Source organism: Molossus molossus, unplaced genomic scaffold (assembly GCF_014108415.1).
Source record: "Molossus molossus isolate mMolMol1 unplaced genomic scaffold, mMolMol1.p scaffold_m16_p_23, whole genome shotgun sequence".
Lineage (NCBI taxonomy): Eukaryota > Metazoa > Chordata > Mammalia > Chiroptera > Molossidae > Molossus > Molossus molossus.
The window spans coordinates 10968009-10984541 of record NW_023425359.1 but is presented as its reverse complement, the minus strand read 5'-3'; the positions used below and the strand labels follow the sequence as shown (position 1 = coordinate 10984541).

General features: G+C 39.5%; 1 protein-coding gene across 6 annotated transcripts in view; it reads left to right on the top strand.

Annotated features, from left to right (window-relative positions):
- AKT3 (AKT serine/threonine kinase 3) overlaps positions 1-16533 on the top strand; it is a 216822-nt gene that overhangs the window by 187597 nt on the left and 12692 nt on the right. For all 6 annotated transcript variants that reach the window (XR_004961421.1, XM_036277567.1, XM_036277568.1 and 3 more), the window contains exons 11-12: positions 2015-2229; positions 9409-9496. Coding sequence is in view for 5 of the 6 variants with exons in the window: in XM_036277567.1 (XP_036133460.1) it covers positions 2015-2229; positions 9409-9496 (303 nt within the window). In the remaining variant the exon portion in view is untranslated. The remainder of the gene's footprint in view (positions 1-2014; positions 2230-9408; positions 9497-16533) is intronic.

Sequence of the window (16533 nt, the reverse complement as noted above, 5' to 3'; positions counted from 1 at the left end):
GGAGAATCAGTGTTCATTTTACAAAGCTAAATAAAATACATTTTATTTTATCAAACAGATTTTTATGCAATGCAGTTTTATTTTTCAGATGCTTCTCTTCAAAAATACCCCCCCCCCCTTTTTTTTTAATGTACTACTTTCCCTTCTGGCTGCAAACCAGGTATTTAAACAAAAATAAAGGATTGCCAGTTTTGCCAGCTGGGGATGAGAACCCGGCTGGTGAAATGTGGGTTCGGGAGGCAGTTAATCCAGCTTTTTATGCTTTTTATGGTTTTATGAAAAAAGAGGTTAAAAACCATGTTTGGCTCTTTTTCGCATGTTCCTCTGTTTTGCTGGTGTTGTAGGAATGCAGAGGAAGGTTACTTCGATTTTAAAATTTTTTGTTACTAGGTAAAATCCTGGACCTGCTAGAAAAAGGCTCAGACAATACATTCTACTAACTGGACATGAGATAGATTCTTGAAAAATCGAAAGTCACTGGTATTTAAAAATTATATTACAGCATTTCCTTTCAATTAAGTACATGAGAATTTCTCTGCTTCTTTAAGTTATTTCTTGTTTTCTGTATGTTCTCACATTACTCATTTCAAACAAACAGACATTTTGGAATATTTTTGGCTAAAGATAAAAACGAGAATTTGTTGTTTTTCCTGTAAATATTTTGCTTAGTTTGTGATTTACAAAAGATTTTTTGAAAACACAGGAGCTGGGCTTGTGTTCGTCTCTTGCCAGTGTTGTTTCTGGGTTGCTTTAGCCACAAAACAATGATACAGGTGAATTCAAAATCTTTTCATAACACTTGAAAACACCACTAAACGGATCTTTAAGTTAAACAGTTTTTTTCTTGATATTATATGCTCCATCTTGAAATACCCTGTCTCTAAAAGGACCTTAACTATTGAAAATGTCATGTGCAATTCTGTGAAGTTACTGGTAAATTTTAAATAAAAGACACATAGGCATCATCTTCAACAGTGTATTTACTTACAAACTGAGAGAGTGTGGAATATGAGCACTACTTTGTTCTGTATCAAATTCTCTTATGTAATCAGTTATAAAATTTTTTAATTGATAAATTTCATGTGTATGGTTTTCTTGATCTGTTTATCCCAAAGCTAAGAGGATCAGAACAAGTAAACTTTAAGATTATTCAAATATAATAATTTAAAATAAAATATTAAGAGTTCCAAATAAATGAAGAAAATTCCATTGAATGAGGAACATATCGAAAAGAAAGTTACAATCCAATTTTTCCTGGGACAAATGGCAAGTTATCATGTTCTGATGTGAACAGGTAGCTGTAACCTAGCCTGATATTTTGCAAAACAAATTTAATGTACATCCTACACAGGTACCGAGTCCATGATTTTGTTGTGTGTGTCTGACAGAAATTGTCACGGGCACTGAAGCTTTAGCCCAAACAGGAGCCCTTCGAGTACACATTGTTGACTAGTATTTCCTCAGTCGAAGCACGTGGGGACCTCCAGAAGTTTTCAGATGTATTTTCCTGGTGGCCGTGCCCTGTGCTCTTCCCTGTGACACTGTGCTTACTCCTGTCTTCCGCCGCCCGGGGTGTGTTCCTGAGTTCTCGGTGCAGGGGTGTGTAAGGCATCACGCGCTCCGATCAGCACGCCTTAGCTCCGAGCTGCCACTTAGCGTCCCCATTAGTGAACCCGAATGAAAAATTAAGTAGGCCTAAGAAAAGGCATGCCAATCTGCTGAGCAAATCTGCTGCCGGTTCTCAGTCCACGCCTAGCACCCTCACGTGCTCATTTACCGGGGGTTGGTCGTGTGCCCCTTTGCTGTACGCTGACCATTTCTGGATATATTTTGAATATTTGGTGTGACTTCTGTCTTTTGTCGGATGTTTTGTAGTTTCAATGTTCAGATCTAAAATTTGCCTGTCTAGGCTTTGAAAGTTAGGGTTTATTTTTATGTACAACTCTTACGTTTTATAAGTAAATGCTTTAGAAGTGAATGTGTCATAATGACTTTTCCCTGGTTTCTCTTCCAGGTGTTAGAAGATAATGACTATGGCCGAGCCGTGGATTGGTGGGGCCTGGGGGTCGTCATGTACGAAATGATGTGTGGGAGGCTACCTTTCTACAACCAGGATCACGAGAAACTTTTTGAACTAATACTAATGGAAGACATTAAATTTCCTCGAACACTCTCTTCAGATGCAAAATCGTTGCTATCAGGGCTCTTGATAAAGGATCCAAATAAACGGTGAGCCACCAAGAGCACAGTGAGCTGCTGAGGAATGTGGCGAGTGGTTGTGATGTGGAAGTTAATTCAGACATAACTAGCTCCAAGAAGCAATGTATTTGGTGTAGACATCTTCCCACTGAGATACTGACTTATTTTTAACTGCATAATATAGAACATTTAACAAATTTCCTCAACTATTTCCTAACTTGGAAATTTGATGCAGATTTTACCAAATACGGATTTGGGGAGTTTTATTATCTGTATTATGAGTGAACTTTCTTAATTGCCCTGGTGCTTGCTGTCTCTGGGCCTCTGAAACTCTGCTGATTCACGTTATAAAACACACAGACTTGTCTCTGTCCCCTCTTCTCACCCCAACATACCTAAATACATTTTTGCTTGTCATTTGAAGATATTCTTTTTCATGCATAACTGAAAGAATAGCAAAAAAAATCTTTATATAATTGTATTTCTGTTTTTGTAGCCTCATCTATGACCTGAAGAATTCTATAGCCCTTTACTTAATGAGCTATAGTATTCGCTCACGTTTATATGTTTATTTACTTTTTTTTTTTATCCTCACCCGAGGACATTTTTCCATTTTTTGTTCAGATAGAGTGGGAGGGAGGAAGAGAGAGAGAGAGAGAGAGAGAAACATCGACGTGAAAGGGACACATCAAGTGGCTGCCACCCGCACGACCCAACCAGGGCCGGGGACAAACTACAACCGAGGCACATGCCCTTAGCAGGAACTGAACCGGGTCTCTCTAGACCACAGGCAACGCTCTAACCGCTGAGCCAAACTAGCCAGGGCTATGTTTATTTACCTTTAAACTTTTATTTTTTTCCATCACCTTTTATCCTCTTATACCTTCTACCACCTCAGACATGCACTTTCTTTTAATTAATTTATTTTTGTTACAGATGTTTCTCCATTTTCCCCCATTGACACCTTCCTCCTGATTCTGCCCCCCTCACAACACTGTTGTCAGACATGCACTTTGTAAGTTGTATATGAAATGACTATTAACTTTTAGTGTCCCTTAAAATATGAGTCTCATCTGTCTTTGTATATATCCACCTTTCCATGTAGATCTATATGCATATCGGTATTTTTCTGAACATCTCGTAGCTCATAAGCATCCTGAGGTCAGCCCATTTCATACATTGTTGACTCTTTTATAACACCTCACATTATTTCTTTTTTACAATGATCTGTTTATTATTGCCACTTAGTATGTATTTGTTGATAGACTGGGCTAATGAATGAAAGAACAAATGAATCCTAAAGTAGTGGTACCATCTATTTGCTTTGTGAAGAACCAATCAAATTGCATTTCATCATTCTGGTAACGGAGTCATACCTTACATTTGTAAAGTGAATTTTTTTATTCAGGGCATTTTTATATCTGTTGTATCCCTTGCCGTCTCAGTACTTTGTAGAGTAGGTAGGGTCAACATTGTTCTCATTTCCATTTGATGGAGAAGAAAATAGGCCCAGAAAGGTTTTAGTGACTTACCTTGGGTCTCACAGAGTATTTGTACAGAACAAGAGGAGAAATCAAGCTTCTTGGTGTCTATTCGATATTTCTCATACAATGTGTGGCAAAAGTAGTTTTACAGTTGTTTGCACGGAAAATAATACAGCAGTAAACAATAACACAAGAATGAACTGTCTTACCTACTCACAACTGTAAACCTACTTTTGCCCCTCCGCGTATATCTTACAATACACCAGTTTGGTTCAGGTTTTGAAATAGATTCCATTTAGTGTGATGATTTCACAATTAGTGTAACAGGTGGCACTTGATGACAGGTAATCATTAAAAAAAAAGAGTTAGGATTTCCATTCCATCGACTTGATTTGGGGACCTGATAGTTGGTTTGGGTTTCAAGGGCAGTGAACTGTTTACCCCGTACTTTCCTGACCTCGCCAGGTGAGCCTGGCCCCCTCTACAAGAAGCTGGTGGAACAAAATGGTGCTGTGCTTTTCATGTCTCTGTCTGGCTCATTTTCATCGTCATCCTGCCCCCCACCCAGTGGATAGTACATAGTAGGTACTTAATTCTATAAATATGAGGTAAATTTAGAATGGTATGGGTGTTATTTGCCCAGTAAGTAGGACAACTCTTAAAGGTTTGTGCACCCAGAGGTTGGAATTATCTAAAGAGAAGGGGTGGTGTTTTCAGTGGTCTGTTATTTCCTTTTATAGTCACTGTGCTAAGTCCCTCCACTGCTGCAGTAAGATACTGGGAATGAGGGATGAACAGAGTCTTCTCTGCTCTAGATGTTCATGGAGTAATTGGGCCCAAAACGTATATTCACAGATGCTCGGGTTAAACTACATACACATTGCTTTAGAAATGATCAGCTCTGTCTGGGGAAGACTTGGTCTGGCTCACGAGGTGGTCGGGCTGTGCGTTGGCGCTCAGGCCGAGAAAGTCGCACGTGAAGAGCAGCTCGAATTGCAGATGAACACGGCATCCGAGAAGCCCAGGGACGACCCTGTAGAATAGAGCTGGGGAACACTGGGAGATGAAGCTGATATGTTAGCCTGGAAGGACCTTACGTTTCTTAGAAAATATTTCATCTTTACTCAGAGGGGATGAGATGCCATGAATTATTAAAAGGGCTGATAATCAGATTTGTGTTATGAAAAGTTGACGCGGGCAGCTTTGTCCTGGATGGATTGAACCACGAAGGGCCAGGGGCAGGTCGGCAGAGCAGTTGAGAATGTGTACGGAATGGTCCAGATAAAAGGTGGAGACCTGCCCTGGCTGGTGTGGTTCAGTGGTTAGAGCATTGGCCCTCAAACTGCAGGGTCATGGGTTCGATTTCTGGTCAAGGGCATATACCTGGGTTGCAGGTTCAATCCCCAGCCCTGGCTTGGGCACATGCAGGAGGCAGCCAGTTGATATGTCTCTCTCACACAGATGTTTCTCTTTCTCTCTCTCTCCCTCCTTCCTCTCTCCCACCTTCCTCCCTCCCTCCCTCCTCTCCACGCTCACTGAAAATCAATGGAAAAGTATCCTCAGGTGAGGATTAACAAGCAAAGAAAAGATGGGGTTCTTGAAGCAGTGGTAATTGGGCGGTAGGTAGAACGTGTGAAGGATGAAGTAGAAGCGGCGAGATGGAAACAGTCAGGGTAGCCCTGGCCGGTTCGACTCAGCCGTTAGAGCGTCGACGTGTGGTCCAGAGAGACCCGGGTTCAGTTCCCGCTAAGGGCGCGTACCTCGGTTGCAGTTTGTCCCCGGCCCTGGTTGGTCGTGCGGGTGGCAGCCACTTGATGTGTTCCCTTCACGTCGATGTTTCTCTCTCTCTCTCTCCCTCTCTCTCCTTCCCACTCTACCTGAACAAAAAATGGAAAAAATGTCCTCGGGTGAGGATGAAAAGAAAGAAACAGGGTGGTTCGGGTGGCTTGGCTTTCCTGCTGGGGGACTAGTCTGGAGAATGAGCAGTATTAAGAGACGGTGTACAGGCAGAGGAGGAGGCTGCATGGGTAGATGCTGATACGAGCTTTGACTATACCGAGTCGGATTTCCATAGAAACCCAGATGGAAAATAGTACCCGTGTTTAATAGAAATAGAGTAAGTGTCCTGGCCTGTTTGGCTCAGCGGTTAGAGTGTCAGCCCAGGGATCAACGGGTCATGGGTTCGATTCCAGTCAAAGGTATGCACCTGGGTTGTGGGTTTGATTCCCGGCCCTGGTCAGGTCTTTCAGGAGGCAGCCGATTGATATATTTCTCTCACATCGATGTCTCTCTCTCTCTCTCTCTGTCCCTTCCTTCCTCCCTCCCTCCCTTCCACTCTCTCTAAACATCAATGGAAAAATATCCTTGGGTGAGGTTAACAACAACAACAAAGAAATACAGTAAGTGAACGTCTGGCCTAGGGATCTGTCACCATCCAGGTGGGGGCTGGAGAGAGAGGATGAACAGAAGAGGGCCTAGGACAGAGTCCTGGGACACAGGGCCACCCAGGGACGCCGAGAGTCTGGGGGTGTAGCCAATCGCGGCATTATCATGCACCTCCTGTTTCCCCTCAAGGACCTGAAACCCTGCCCGCGTCTCTCCAGTCCCTTGACCGGGTTGCTGTCAGGGCTTTCGGAGCCTGAGCTGTCACTTCGTTTTCCTTGTTCTCCATTACTTCACACTCCGCCTGCTGTGTCGCGTCCTCTCCCTGTGCAGTTGTCAGGAGAGCAAGACCTCGCGTGGCGTTCGCTCCGCTGGGAAAGGCGAGTCCGACGTTGCTGACGTGAAGGATCCGCAGCACGGAGGTCTAGTTTGGCATTCCGATGTTGGAGCTCAGCGTTCCTAGCATCAGTATCTCAGTGCAAATCATATTTTGATATTAATTTGAAGTCTTGAGTTGTATATTAGGGAGTCATTGACATTGGCATTTTTGACAGTTTCACAGCTGGAGGAAGCTCGTGTAGAAACCCTCTCTGCCGCCCTGGCCGGTTTGGCTCAGCGGTTAGAGCGTCGGCCTGTGGTCCAGAGAGACCCGGGTTCGGTTCCCGCTAAGGGCATGTACCTCGGTTGCAGTTTGTCCCCGGCCCTGGTCGGTCGTGCGGGTGGCAGCCACTCGATGTGTCCCTTTCACATAGATGTTTCTCTCTCTCTCTCTCTTCCTCCCACTCTATCTGAACAAAAAATGGAAAAATGTCCTCGGGTAAGGATAAAATTAAAAAAAGAGACTCTCCCTGCCATTGAAATGGCAGTCTCTATTCTAGTCTGAGACTTTGCGTAGTATTCGTGGCCGATACTTGGGTGTTACACTACTTGATAAACACAGATTAAGTGCTCGCTACGTCCGGAGCCAAGGTGTTGCTAGAGGATGGGCAGAAGGATGAAGACAGGAAGCCAGTGCTAAACCTTTTCTTTACAAAATGACTCTGGTCATCCACCCAACCCTCACGGGTGCTCCACCTCACACAGGATGCAAAATGAAAGCCCTGTGGTATACACGGTCACAAACGTGGAGGAAAATGCACTGAACTTCTGACTCTCCTCATGCAGACGACTCTGAGGCATACTTTGAAATGTTAAATGCTCAGAAACGGGTTTTGTTGTTTCTGCTTTTCTGGCTCCCTCAGCACAAACTTAAAATGCTTTTTGAATAATTCAGTACTGATCTCTACCCTCCAAAGTACCCGCCATCTACCGGTGGAGAGACATGCACAAGTAGAAACAGAATGGAGAGCGAGGCCAGGGAGTGGAGTGCTGAGCGTGACCTGGGACGGGCCAGTCGGGAGTTCCCGAGGTGACCGTGCTGTTCTGCTCGGATCCGGTCTCAGAGTTCCCTGGCAGGGGTGCTTCGTCCCGGGGACAGGAGGCCTGGACTGGGGAACCACTGATCGTCAGTCAAGATACTCAGATACCAGCTAATTGTTTTCTTTCCCATTCTGACAATATGTCAGGGGATCCTGGATTCTTCCCAGTCACGTGTTTCTTGTACTTAATAAGCCAGAGTTCAGTAGACAGGTACAGTTGTTTGTTTTCCCGCCTGTTTCCTTCCTACCCAGTGGTGTGGGGGGTTGGTAGGCGCCAGCTCCTGAGAGCCAGTCATTAGATTTCACGAATTGTGTGAGCTGCTTGTTGAACACCGTCATTATCAAAAGCTAAATTATATAAAGTTGTAAATTAGATTAAAATACTGAAGTCAAAGGCAATCAATACGCAAAACGTATCTCTCTGAAATGAAGTTGTTACATTCACCGTTGGCCTTGGCGGGAGTCTTTGCATCACCAGAGCGGGCAAACCGTGGGAGTCAGGGCCTGATGCACTGTTCTGTTGATTGTTTAGACTTCAGAAAGTGATACACGAAATGTTAATACAGATAAAATTGTAAAGGTTGTTATCTGTACCCATTACATTATGAGTAGCACAAAAATGAGAAAATATTCTTCTACTGTTCCCAAACTATTAACCATTCAGCAAAGAAGTCTCACACCCCTGACAAACAGGTGAAGTCCTGCCGTACCTCTCCAGTAAATCACTTCCATCTTAGTCTTCCCCATAAACAACGATAACAACTAGCATTCATGTTGGACCGCTCATAAATCAGTTGGTAGCTTTGGACTTCAGCAAAAATTAATGAAAGATTTCTGTGAACATCAGCTGGTTCATTTACTTACAGTAAAGGACACTATATTTTTATTCTTCGTAAATGTTGTGCTTTGTATCCTTTATATCCGTACAATTCATAATAAACATATATTCATATTATATGTGCATAATTTCCCCCAGAGGCCTGGTTGTCAAGCATTTATTTATGAGGGTACCTCATTCCTAACCATGAACAAGACCAATAAAGCTTGCTCTATCAAAATCAGATTTGAATAGATTTCCTTTCCTTGTCTTTATTCTTCCCGTTTTTTTCTTTTTCCTCTCTCTCATTTCCCTCTCATCCTTCCTCCTTCTTTCCTTCTGTTTTTTCTGTTTCTCTCATTCTTTCTCCATTACGACTAGTATGCACTGTATGAACTGAGGAAGTCAGAAAACACCTGCATTCCATGTTGTGTGGGGTATCCACTCAGTAAGAGTGCCTTCAAAGAGCGGGAGGAGTGGATTTGGAAATATTTAATTTATATTGACACTTGCTTAGCATATTACATTGTAATGCTATTTCATAGATTAACAATATCATTTCTGTAGAAATTCATTTGAGACACAAAAATAGTCCAGGAGTTTCTATTAGCAATGTTCCACAAATTGTTTCTCTAACCAATTCAGACATTTCAGAATTTATGTTGACAAGGGTGTATTCTGACTTGAATCTTCTAAATAAATTTAGTTTACAGAACTGACAATGGTAACAGCTACCGTGTACGGTGCTAGGTGCTTACTTATTTCTAATCCTTGTAACAACCCACCAGGTTGGAATTGTTATTCCCATTCTACAGATGAGAAAACTGAGATTAAGCAAGTTTTTAATTGTCACACATCCCACAAGTCCCTGAGCTGGTTGCCCGGTTCAGGTTTGTCACTGGAGCCTATGGTCTTTCTAGATATCATACTGTCCTGAGGCTAGTTCTTATTAATAGCATGTTAGGGAAATTAGATCTTACGCCGAAAGACTTTTATTTTTTTATAGCTATTCATCACACAGAAAATTACTTTTCACAAAAACTTTTTGTTATACATTGGACTTAGGTAAATGTTTTATGCTCATTTAATTTTATTCCTGTCCTCATAGCCTTGGTGGAGGACCAGATGATGCAAAAGAAATTATGAGACACAGTTTCTTCTCTGGAGTAAACTGGCAAGATGTATATGATAAAAAGGTAGGTTATCTTTATGGCATGGTGTTTATATATTTTGGTTAAAATTAATTTACAGCAAAAAATAATAATTTTTTAAGTATGCACTATATGAACTGAGAAGTCAAAATTTAATGATAATCATGATATTTTTATGCTGTCATTTAATTGAATATTGAACTTCTTAGCACAGAGTTTTATTGATAATTTTAACTCCCAAAATACATCTGGAAATTCTATTCAGTATGGTCAAGTGAATTTTCTTTTTTTAATCACAACAATTTGTCAGTTTCCTTCTCATTGTTTTCTTAACTTAGAAAAAAATAAAGACACCTGTATTATATTGCTCCTTGGAAAAAGTAACTAGCAAAAATGTTATAATTTTTAAATTTGTTTTTATGCCTTTAAATTTTAAAATGAACTTTTCAGGTTTATTCATACAAATCCCATTTTAAAAAGAATTTAAAGCAATTTAGTTTTGATATTTAAAAAGGTAATAATCTATTTGTCTTATTTGGTGCTTTTCTGTTATTTGAAACAGAACTTTAATGCTTACAAGATGGGTGCTACTAATTATATAACTTTAGTTTTATTGTAACCTTAGTATTTGTTTTTAATACTTAATTTCTGCTTATGTTGAGAAATGGAAAATTTTTGTGTATTATCTTTCAGATTTTGTGTTATTTTATTTTTACTATAGGTATTGTTAATATAGACACTAATTTTGATTTTTTTTATTTTCAAATGTTTTACAAATATTTTACTATGAAATTTTTATGTAATTCAGTATTTGCTTAGAATTTTTATATGGTTATTTTGTGTAGTTAGTCCTTTTATTTCAATTTATTCTAGCTTTTCATATTTTTCTCTGAAATATGTCTCAACAACTCATTTATATAGTATCTCTTTCGAACCAGATAGTCTCTATGAGTCCCTAAAGTAAAGTAGATGATATCTATAAGACAAGTTCTTTCTGTAATAAGAGAGAGTATGGTGACTTTTCTAAGCACTTCTTGTAATTAGGTGTTTAAAATAGTTGCACCATATTAAACTTTTCTACTCAAACTTCAGTTGAACTCACATCTCGAGTTTCTGCCATATACAAAGCATGGGTGTGTCAGTATTGGGTCCTTCTCAGCCCTTATGAGAAGCATGTGACTGTTCTTATTTTTAAATTGATACTCAATTATGTTTATTGATTCTAGACAGAGAGGAAGGGGGGAGAGAGGAAAAAACAAAACGAAACATCAGTTGTCTCCCGTATACGCCCTAACCTGGGATCAAACCCAAACTCTTTGGAGTAAGGGATGGAGCTCCGGCCAACTGAGCTGCTGGCCAGGGCACACGTGACCATTCGTGAATGTCCTCAGTGTGTTCTAGCTTCGTGCAGACAGGTGCACATCGGCTTTGTAACGCTGATGATGTTCCTTATGAATCCCGTCCCCATGTAACCCCTACTGAGCTATGTGTGTCCTGTATAATGCAGGACACTGCAGAAGACCCTGGAACAGATCAACGTCTTGTTATGTCTCCCAGGAATAATGCCTGGTCAGAGGTTTACTTTGGTGCACAGGGCTATAAGCCACAACTAGCTAGACCTTTGCTACACCCTGTTCAAGAAGGACTCAATAAAGAGAGAGAGACTTCTCTAAGAGACCGTTGGAAAACCCCGTGCAGCATTGCTCACTTACAGAAGAGGCAGGGCGTGGCCTCTCTTCAGTCCTATTAAGAGACTCAGACATGCTGCAAAGATTTCCTCACCAGTATTGGGCTCTTCGTGTTAAATGGTAGTTTGGCATCACCTGGAGAAAGCTGAGCACACCACGAGCAGGCCGGGCTTGCCTGTCCGCACCCTGGACTGGACGCCCGGAGCAGCGTGGTGTGCGGACACCCAGGCAGCCGCCTTGTGGTGAACGGACGGAGAAGCTCAAAAGTGGGGCAGGAAGAGGAACTCCCAAAACATAGCTTTAGATGATACGGGCAGAGCAATGAGCTTAAGTTGTTAAAATTGATAAAAAGAGATGACACTTGAGCGAAGGTGTTAAGTATCTGGCATAAAGAAGGATAACCACAGAAATTACAAAGTTTCCATTAATAGAACCCATCGTGGACTGACACCTGTTACAGGTTACCTCGGGTGTCCTGGGTGTCAGAGAGGTACTGGTGCTCCTTATGCACTTGAACAGCAGCATTATAGCAGCATCCTTAAATTGAGTCTCTTTCTAAAGTTGGTAGTTAATAGTCCCTTACTAATGTGACTTTATTCAGTTTGATCATTGTACTATGGCTGTATCTTAGTTTTAGCATTAGGGGAAGGCACGTAAAGGATATAGGGGAACTGTTTGTACTATTTTTGTAAGTCTTCTCTAAGCCTAAAATTATTTCAATATAACAAGTTACAAAAATTTGATGTTCGGGTAGGTTTTTTTGTACATCCTCTGTCAGTCTGAGGAAGTTCCCTTCTGTTCCTAGTATGCTAATAGTTCTTATCATGAATAGGTGTTGAATTTTATTAAAAGCCTTTTCTGCATCTGTTGCAATCATCATAGTGGTTTTCTCCTTTACATTCTGTTAACATGGCGAATTACACGGATTGGTTTTCTAGTGGTAAATGAACCCTGCATTCCTGGGGAAAACCCACCTATCTGTGATGTTACTCACCTATCTGTGATGTTATTTTTATTTCATGTTGCTAGATTTGATACAGTGTGTTTCTTCAGGATTTTGGCATCTTTACATCATGGGTGATTCTGGGAGTTTTCCTAAAATGCGTGTGTATGGTTTTAACTTAAAGATCATGTTTGCCTTTTAACAACAAGGTGGGAAGTGTTTCCTCCTCTTCAGTTGCAGGGAGTTGTGTGGACTGTGTTGTCAGTTCCTCAAATCTTTGGTAGACTTTACCAGGGAAGCCACTTGGGCCTGGAGTTTTGTCTTTGCTGGGAGGTTTTTAACTATGAACTCAATTTCTTTAATATTTATGGGGCTATCAAGGTTATCTATTTCTTCTTGAATGAGTGTTGGTATTTTATGGCTTTCAGGAAATTTGTCATCTAAGTTTTCTAATTTGTTGGCTTAAAGAAAGTGTTTGTAACGCTCCCTCATTGTCTTTAGAGTTTCGTTGTATATGTAGTGATGACCTCTCTTCGGATATGTCTTCTCGCTCTTCTTGATTAGTCTGGCTAGAGGTTTATCAGTGTTACTCAATTCTTTTTAAAGAACCAGCTTTTGGTTTCATGGGTCTTTTGTATTATGTTTCTGAGTTCAAATTCATTGATTTTGCTCTTTATTATTTATTCTACTGCTTTTGCATTTACTGTTCAATTTTTTCTCTATTTTCTTTAGGAGAAAGCTGAGATGATTGTTTTGGTACTTTTCTGTTTTTCTAAGCACTTGTGCCATAAATTTCTGTCTGAAGACTTAGCCATGCTTTGCAAACTTTGATATGTTGTGTTTTCCTTTGAAAGTATTTTTAATTCCCCTTGTGATTTTTTTCTTAACTTGGGTTATTTTAAAGTGTGTTTTTCAATTTCCAAATATATGGATTTTTCAGTTATCTTTGTTATTGACTCCTAACCTAATTGCCTTGTGCTTGGAAAACATACATTATATGATATTAATTCTTCTAAATTTATTTCATATTTTTATGGCCCAGAAAAATGGTTTCTCTTCATATATGTTATATGTATACTTGAAAAGAATGTGTATTCTGCTTTTATTGCATAAAGTATTCTACCAGTATCCATTATATCAAAGTGATTGGCATTATTGTTCATGTCTCCTGTATTCTCATTAATTTTTTGTCTACTCGTTTTTACTGGGAAAGGATTGTTGTAATCTTTAACTATAGTTGAAAATTTGTTTCACTTTTTAGTTTTGTGTCATGTATTTTGAAACTTCATTGTTGGTTGTATATGTGTTTAGGATTATGTCTTCTTGGTGAATTTATCCCTTTATCATTATGAAATGTTCCTCTATATCCATAGCATTAATACTGGTTTTGAAATCTACTTTATCTGATGATAATATAAGTATACCAGCTTTCTTTTGATTTTGTATGATACATCTCTTCTCATCATGCTGCTGTTAAATTATTTTGTATATTTAAGTGAATTTTCTTTTAGACTTTTTTTGGATTTTAATGTGTGATGGTCTTTATTTACAATGTTATTGGCAAAAAAGGGGGAAGTTTAAAATAGGAGGCATTGCAACTAACTCTGTCAACTATATTTACGGCCACCTATATAAGGGAGAAAAGTATAAAAAAAAGCATGCAAATGAAAAAGTGACTGAGAACAAGTTAAAATGGTTGAATATTAGCGAGGAGAAAGGGATGGATATTTAACTGCATCTCTGTGTTTTATATCTTAAAAAACAGAAGTTTAAAATACATAGTGACAAAATCTTAACATTCGTTAGGTCTTGTTGTCTTTTTATGTTATTTTCTATTCTTTCTTTTATGGTTGAAACAGTTCTTTTTTACTAAGTGAAAAGTGCAAGACATGGACACACCAAGCATGGACGACTCAGTAAAATTGAAGAATGAAGGAAGAGGGAGCAATAGCTAAATGGAACAGCGTATAAAAGGGATTATATTTGTTTCTGCTCGTTTTGCTTCTTTGTCCTTAGTGGGGAAATCCAATAAGGACCCCAAGTGGAGATACATAGAAAAAATTAAGACTTAAGATGAAAACATCTGGAGAGTACACTGTAAAATTTAAAAATATGTACAAACAAAAGTGAGGTATGAGAAAGAAGCAAGATCTGTGAAGCACAGCTAAAGGGATTAGCCTTTGCAAGACAGGTCGGGCCCCTTTTTAGTGACATCGTTGGAAATAGAATTACCCACTGAAGCAAATGTGTTTATAAATATTTATTCGGGAAGCTGGAGTAGTTACTGCCCAAAGGCCTTGTTTTCTTTATTGGAGGAGTCCTGCTTTTTAGAGTGAAAACCGTGTGTGTGGGCAATGCCCGAGGCTGGAGGACAGTGACTGGCACATTATGTAGGGAGCAGGGAGGGGCCTGGAGAGAAGCCTACGGAGGGCATGTGAACAGGCACCAGGCAGTGCCCAGGGCCCGGCGAAGGTTGGAGATTTCAGAATGCCATCTTATGCTGACTGCTACAGCTTTGTTCTTTGTAAGGGAAAATACTAATGACCTAGAACAATCAGCGGCAAGAGTATTTAAGGAAGATTGATTTGGAATCTTTGGTTCACGTTGAGATCAGTCTTACACTTACTACATTTGTACTTATTTTCCAGAGATTTTCTTCAGAAGAGAAGAGAAAACTTATTTTTAGAAAGTAATTTAGGTACTGGATAGTTTATTTTGGTCACTTGATTAATATTCATTTCAAAGGAACGGCAACTGTTCAAATGAATAAAATACTCATTCTTAGTACTTAAGTGCAAGGAACAGAGAGGGGCCTCGGTGATTAATGCCTCTTCTGAAAGGGTGTACGGGACTCTTCTTTACCTTACTGTGGCCATTTCAAGTCTTTCCATTCATTCATTCATTCATTCATTCAACTTCAGTGTCCTATACGAAGATTCATCTTCATCTCTGTCCCAGACTCTAAGTTAGAACTTTTAGTGTTTGTATAAAACTACATATTTAGCATTTCAAATGCTCTTCATTCTTTTTTTTTAACTTGTTTCTTACTGGGATAGAATTCTCCCTGTAAAATACTCAGTGTATGCAGAGCAGTGCCCCCTCCCCCCCCAGTCTAATTCCGGAGCACTTGCCTCCTTCATTCCTTGAAGATTCAGGTTTCTTTCTGATATTATTCCCCTTTGGCCTAAAGAATTCCATGATCATTTTTGGTAGTACAAGTCGATTGGCGAGGAATTTGTTTTCTTTTATCTGATGATGTCACACACACACACAGTACTGCTTCTCTGCACCTACCAACAAAAGCTAAAATACATAAAGCAGAAACTAATAAAATTGCAAGGAAAAATAGACAAGTCTACAATTAGAGTTGGACATTTCCATACCTATCTCCAAACAATTAATAGAAGTACAGAGAAAATCATTAAGTTTCTAGAAGAGTTTAGCAATACCATCAACCAACTTCATTGAATCAACATTTATAAAAAACTACTCAACAGCAGAGGAACACTCATTCTTTTCAAGGTTATGCAGAAAAACATCTAGTATGATATACCAAATTTTGGATAAAACAACTCTGTACATTTAAAAGGATTCAAATAATTTAAAGCATATGATCTCTGAATGAAGGAGAATGTATTTAGAAATCAAAACAGAAAGATATATGGGAAATCTCCAAGTATTTGGAAACTTAATACAAGTTTAAATAATTCATGGGTTAAAGAAGAGACCAAAAAGGAAAGAAAGCACATTTAGCTGTGGGATACAGCTACTGCAATACTTCAATGGAAATTTATAGTTCCAAATTATTATTTTCAAAAAGAGGAAAGGTCTAAGGTCAATGAACTCATCTTTCATCTTAAGAAACTAGAAAAATAAGGAAAAATTAAATCCAGTGGCCAGTGTGATAAGGCAAGAAAAGGAAATAAAATGCATATAGTTAAGAAAGAAGTAAACCTGCCCTGGCCAGTTTAGCTCAGTGGTTAGAGTGTTGGCCTGTGGACCAATGAGTCTTGGAATCGATTTCGGTCAAGGACACGTTCCTCGGTTGCAGTTTGTACCCAGCCCTGGTCAGGTCATGCAGGAGGCAACAGTCGATGTGTCCCTCTCACATTGATATTGCTCTCTCTCTCCCTTTCTTTCTCTCCCACTCTGTCTGAAGATAAATAGGGAAATATCTTCAGGTGAGGATTAGAAAAAAGAAAGAAAGAAGCAAATCTGTCTTTATTCATGGACAACATGATTAATTAGAAAATCAGATGGAATCTACAAAACAGCTGCTAAAGTTTAACCCATGGGTTGCTTGATACAAGATAAATACACAAAAAATTGCAGGATACAAAAACAACTATAATTTTATACAGTGACAACAAGACATTCCAAAATGGAAATTAATAAAAACATTTACAACAGCAACAGAAATATGAAACTTAGGGGTACTTTTGACAAAAAAT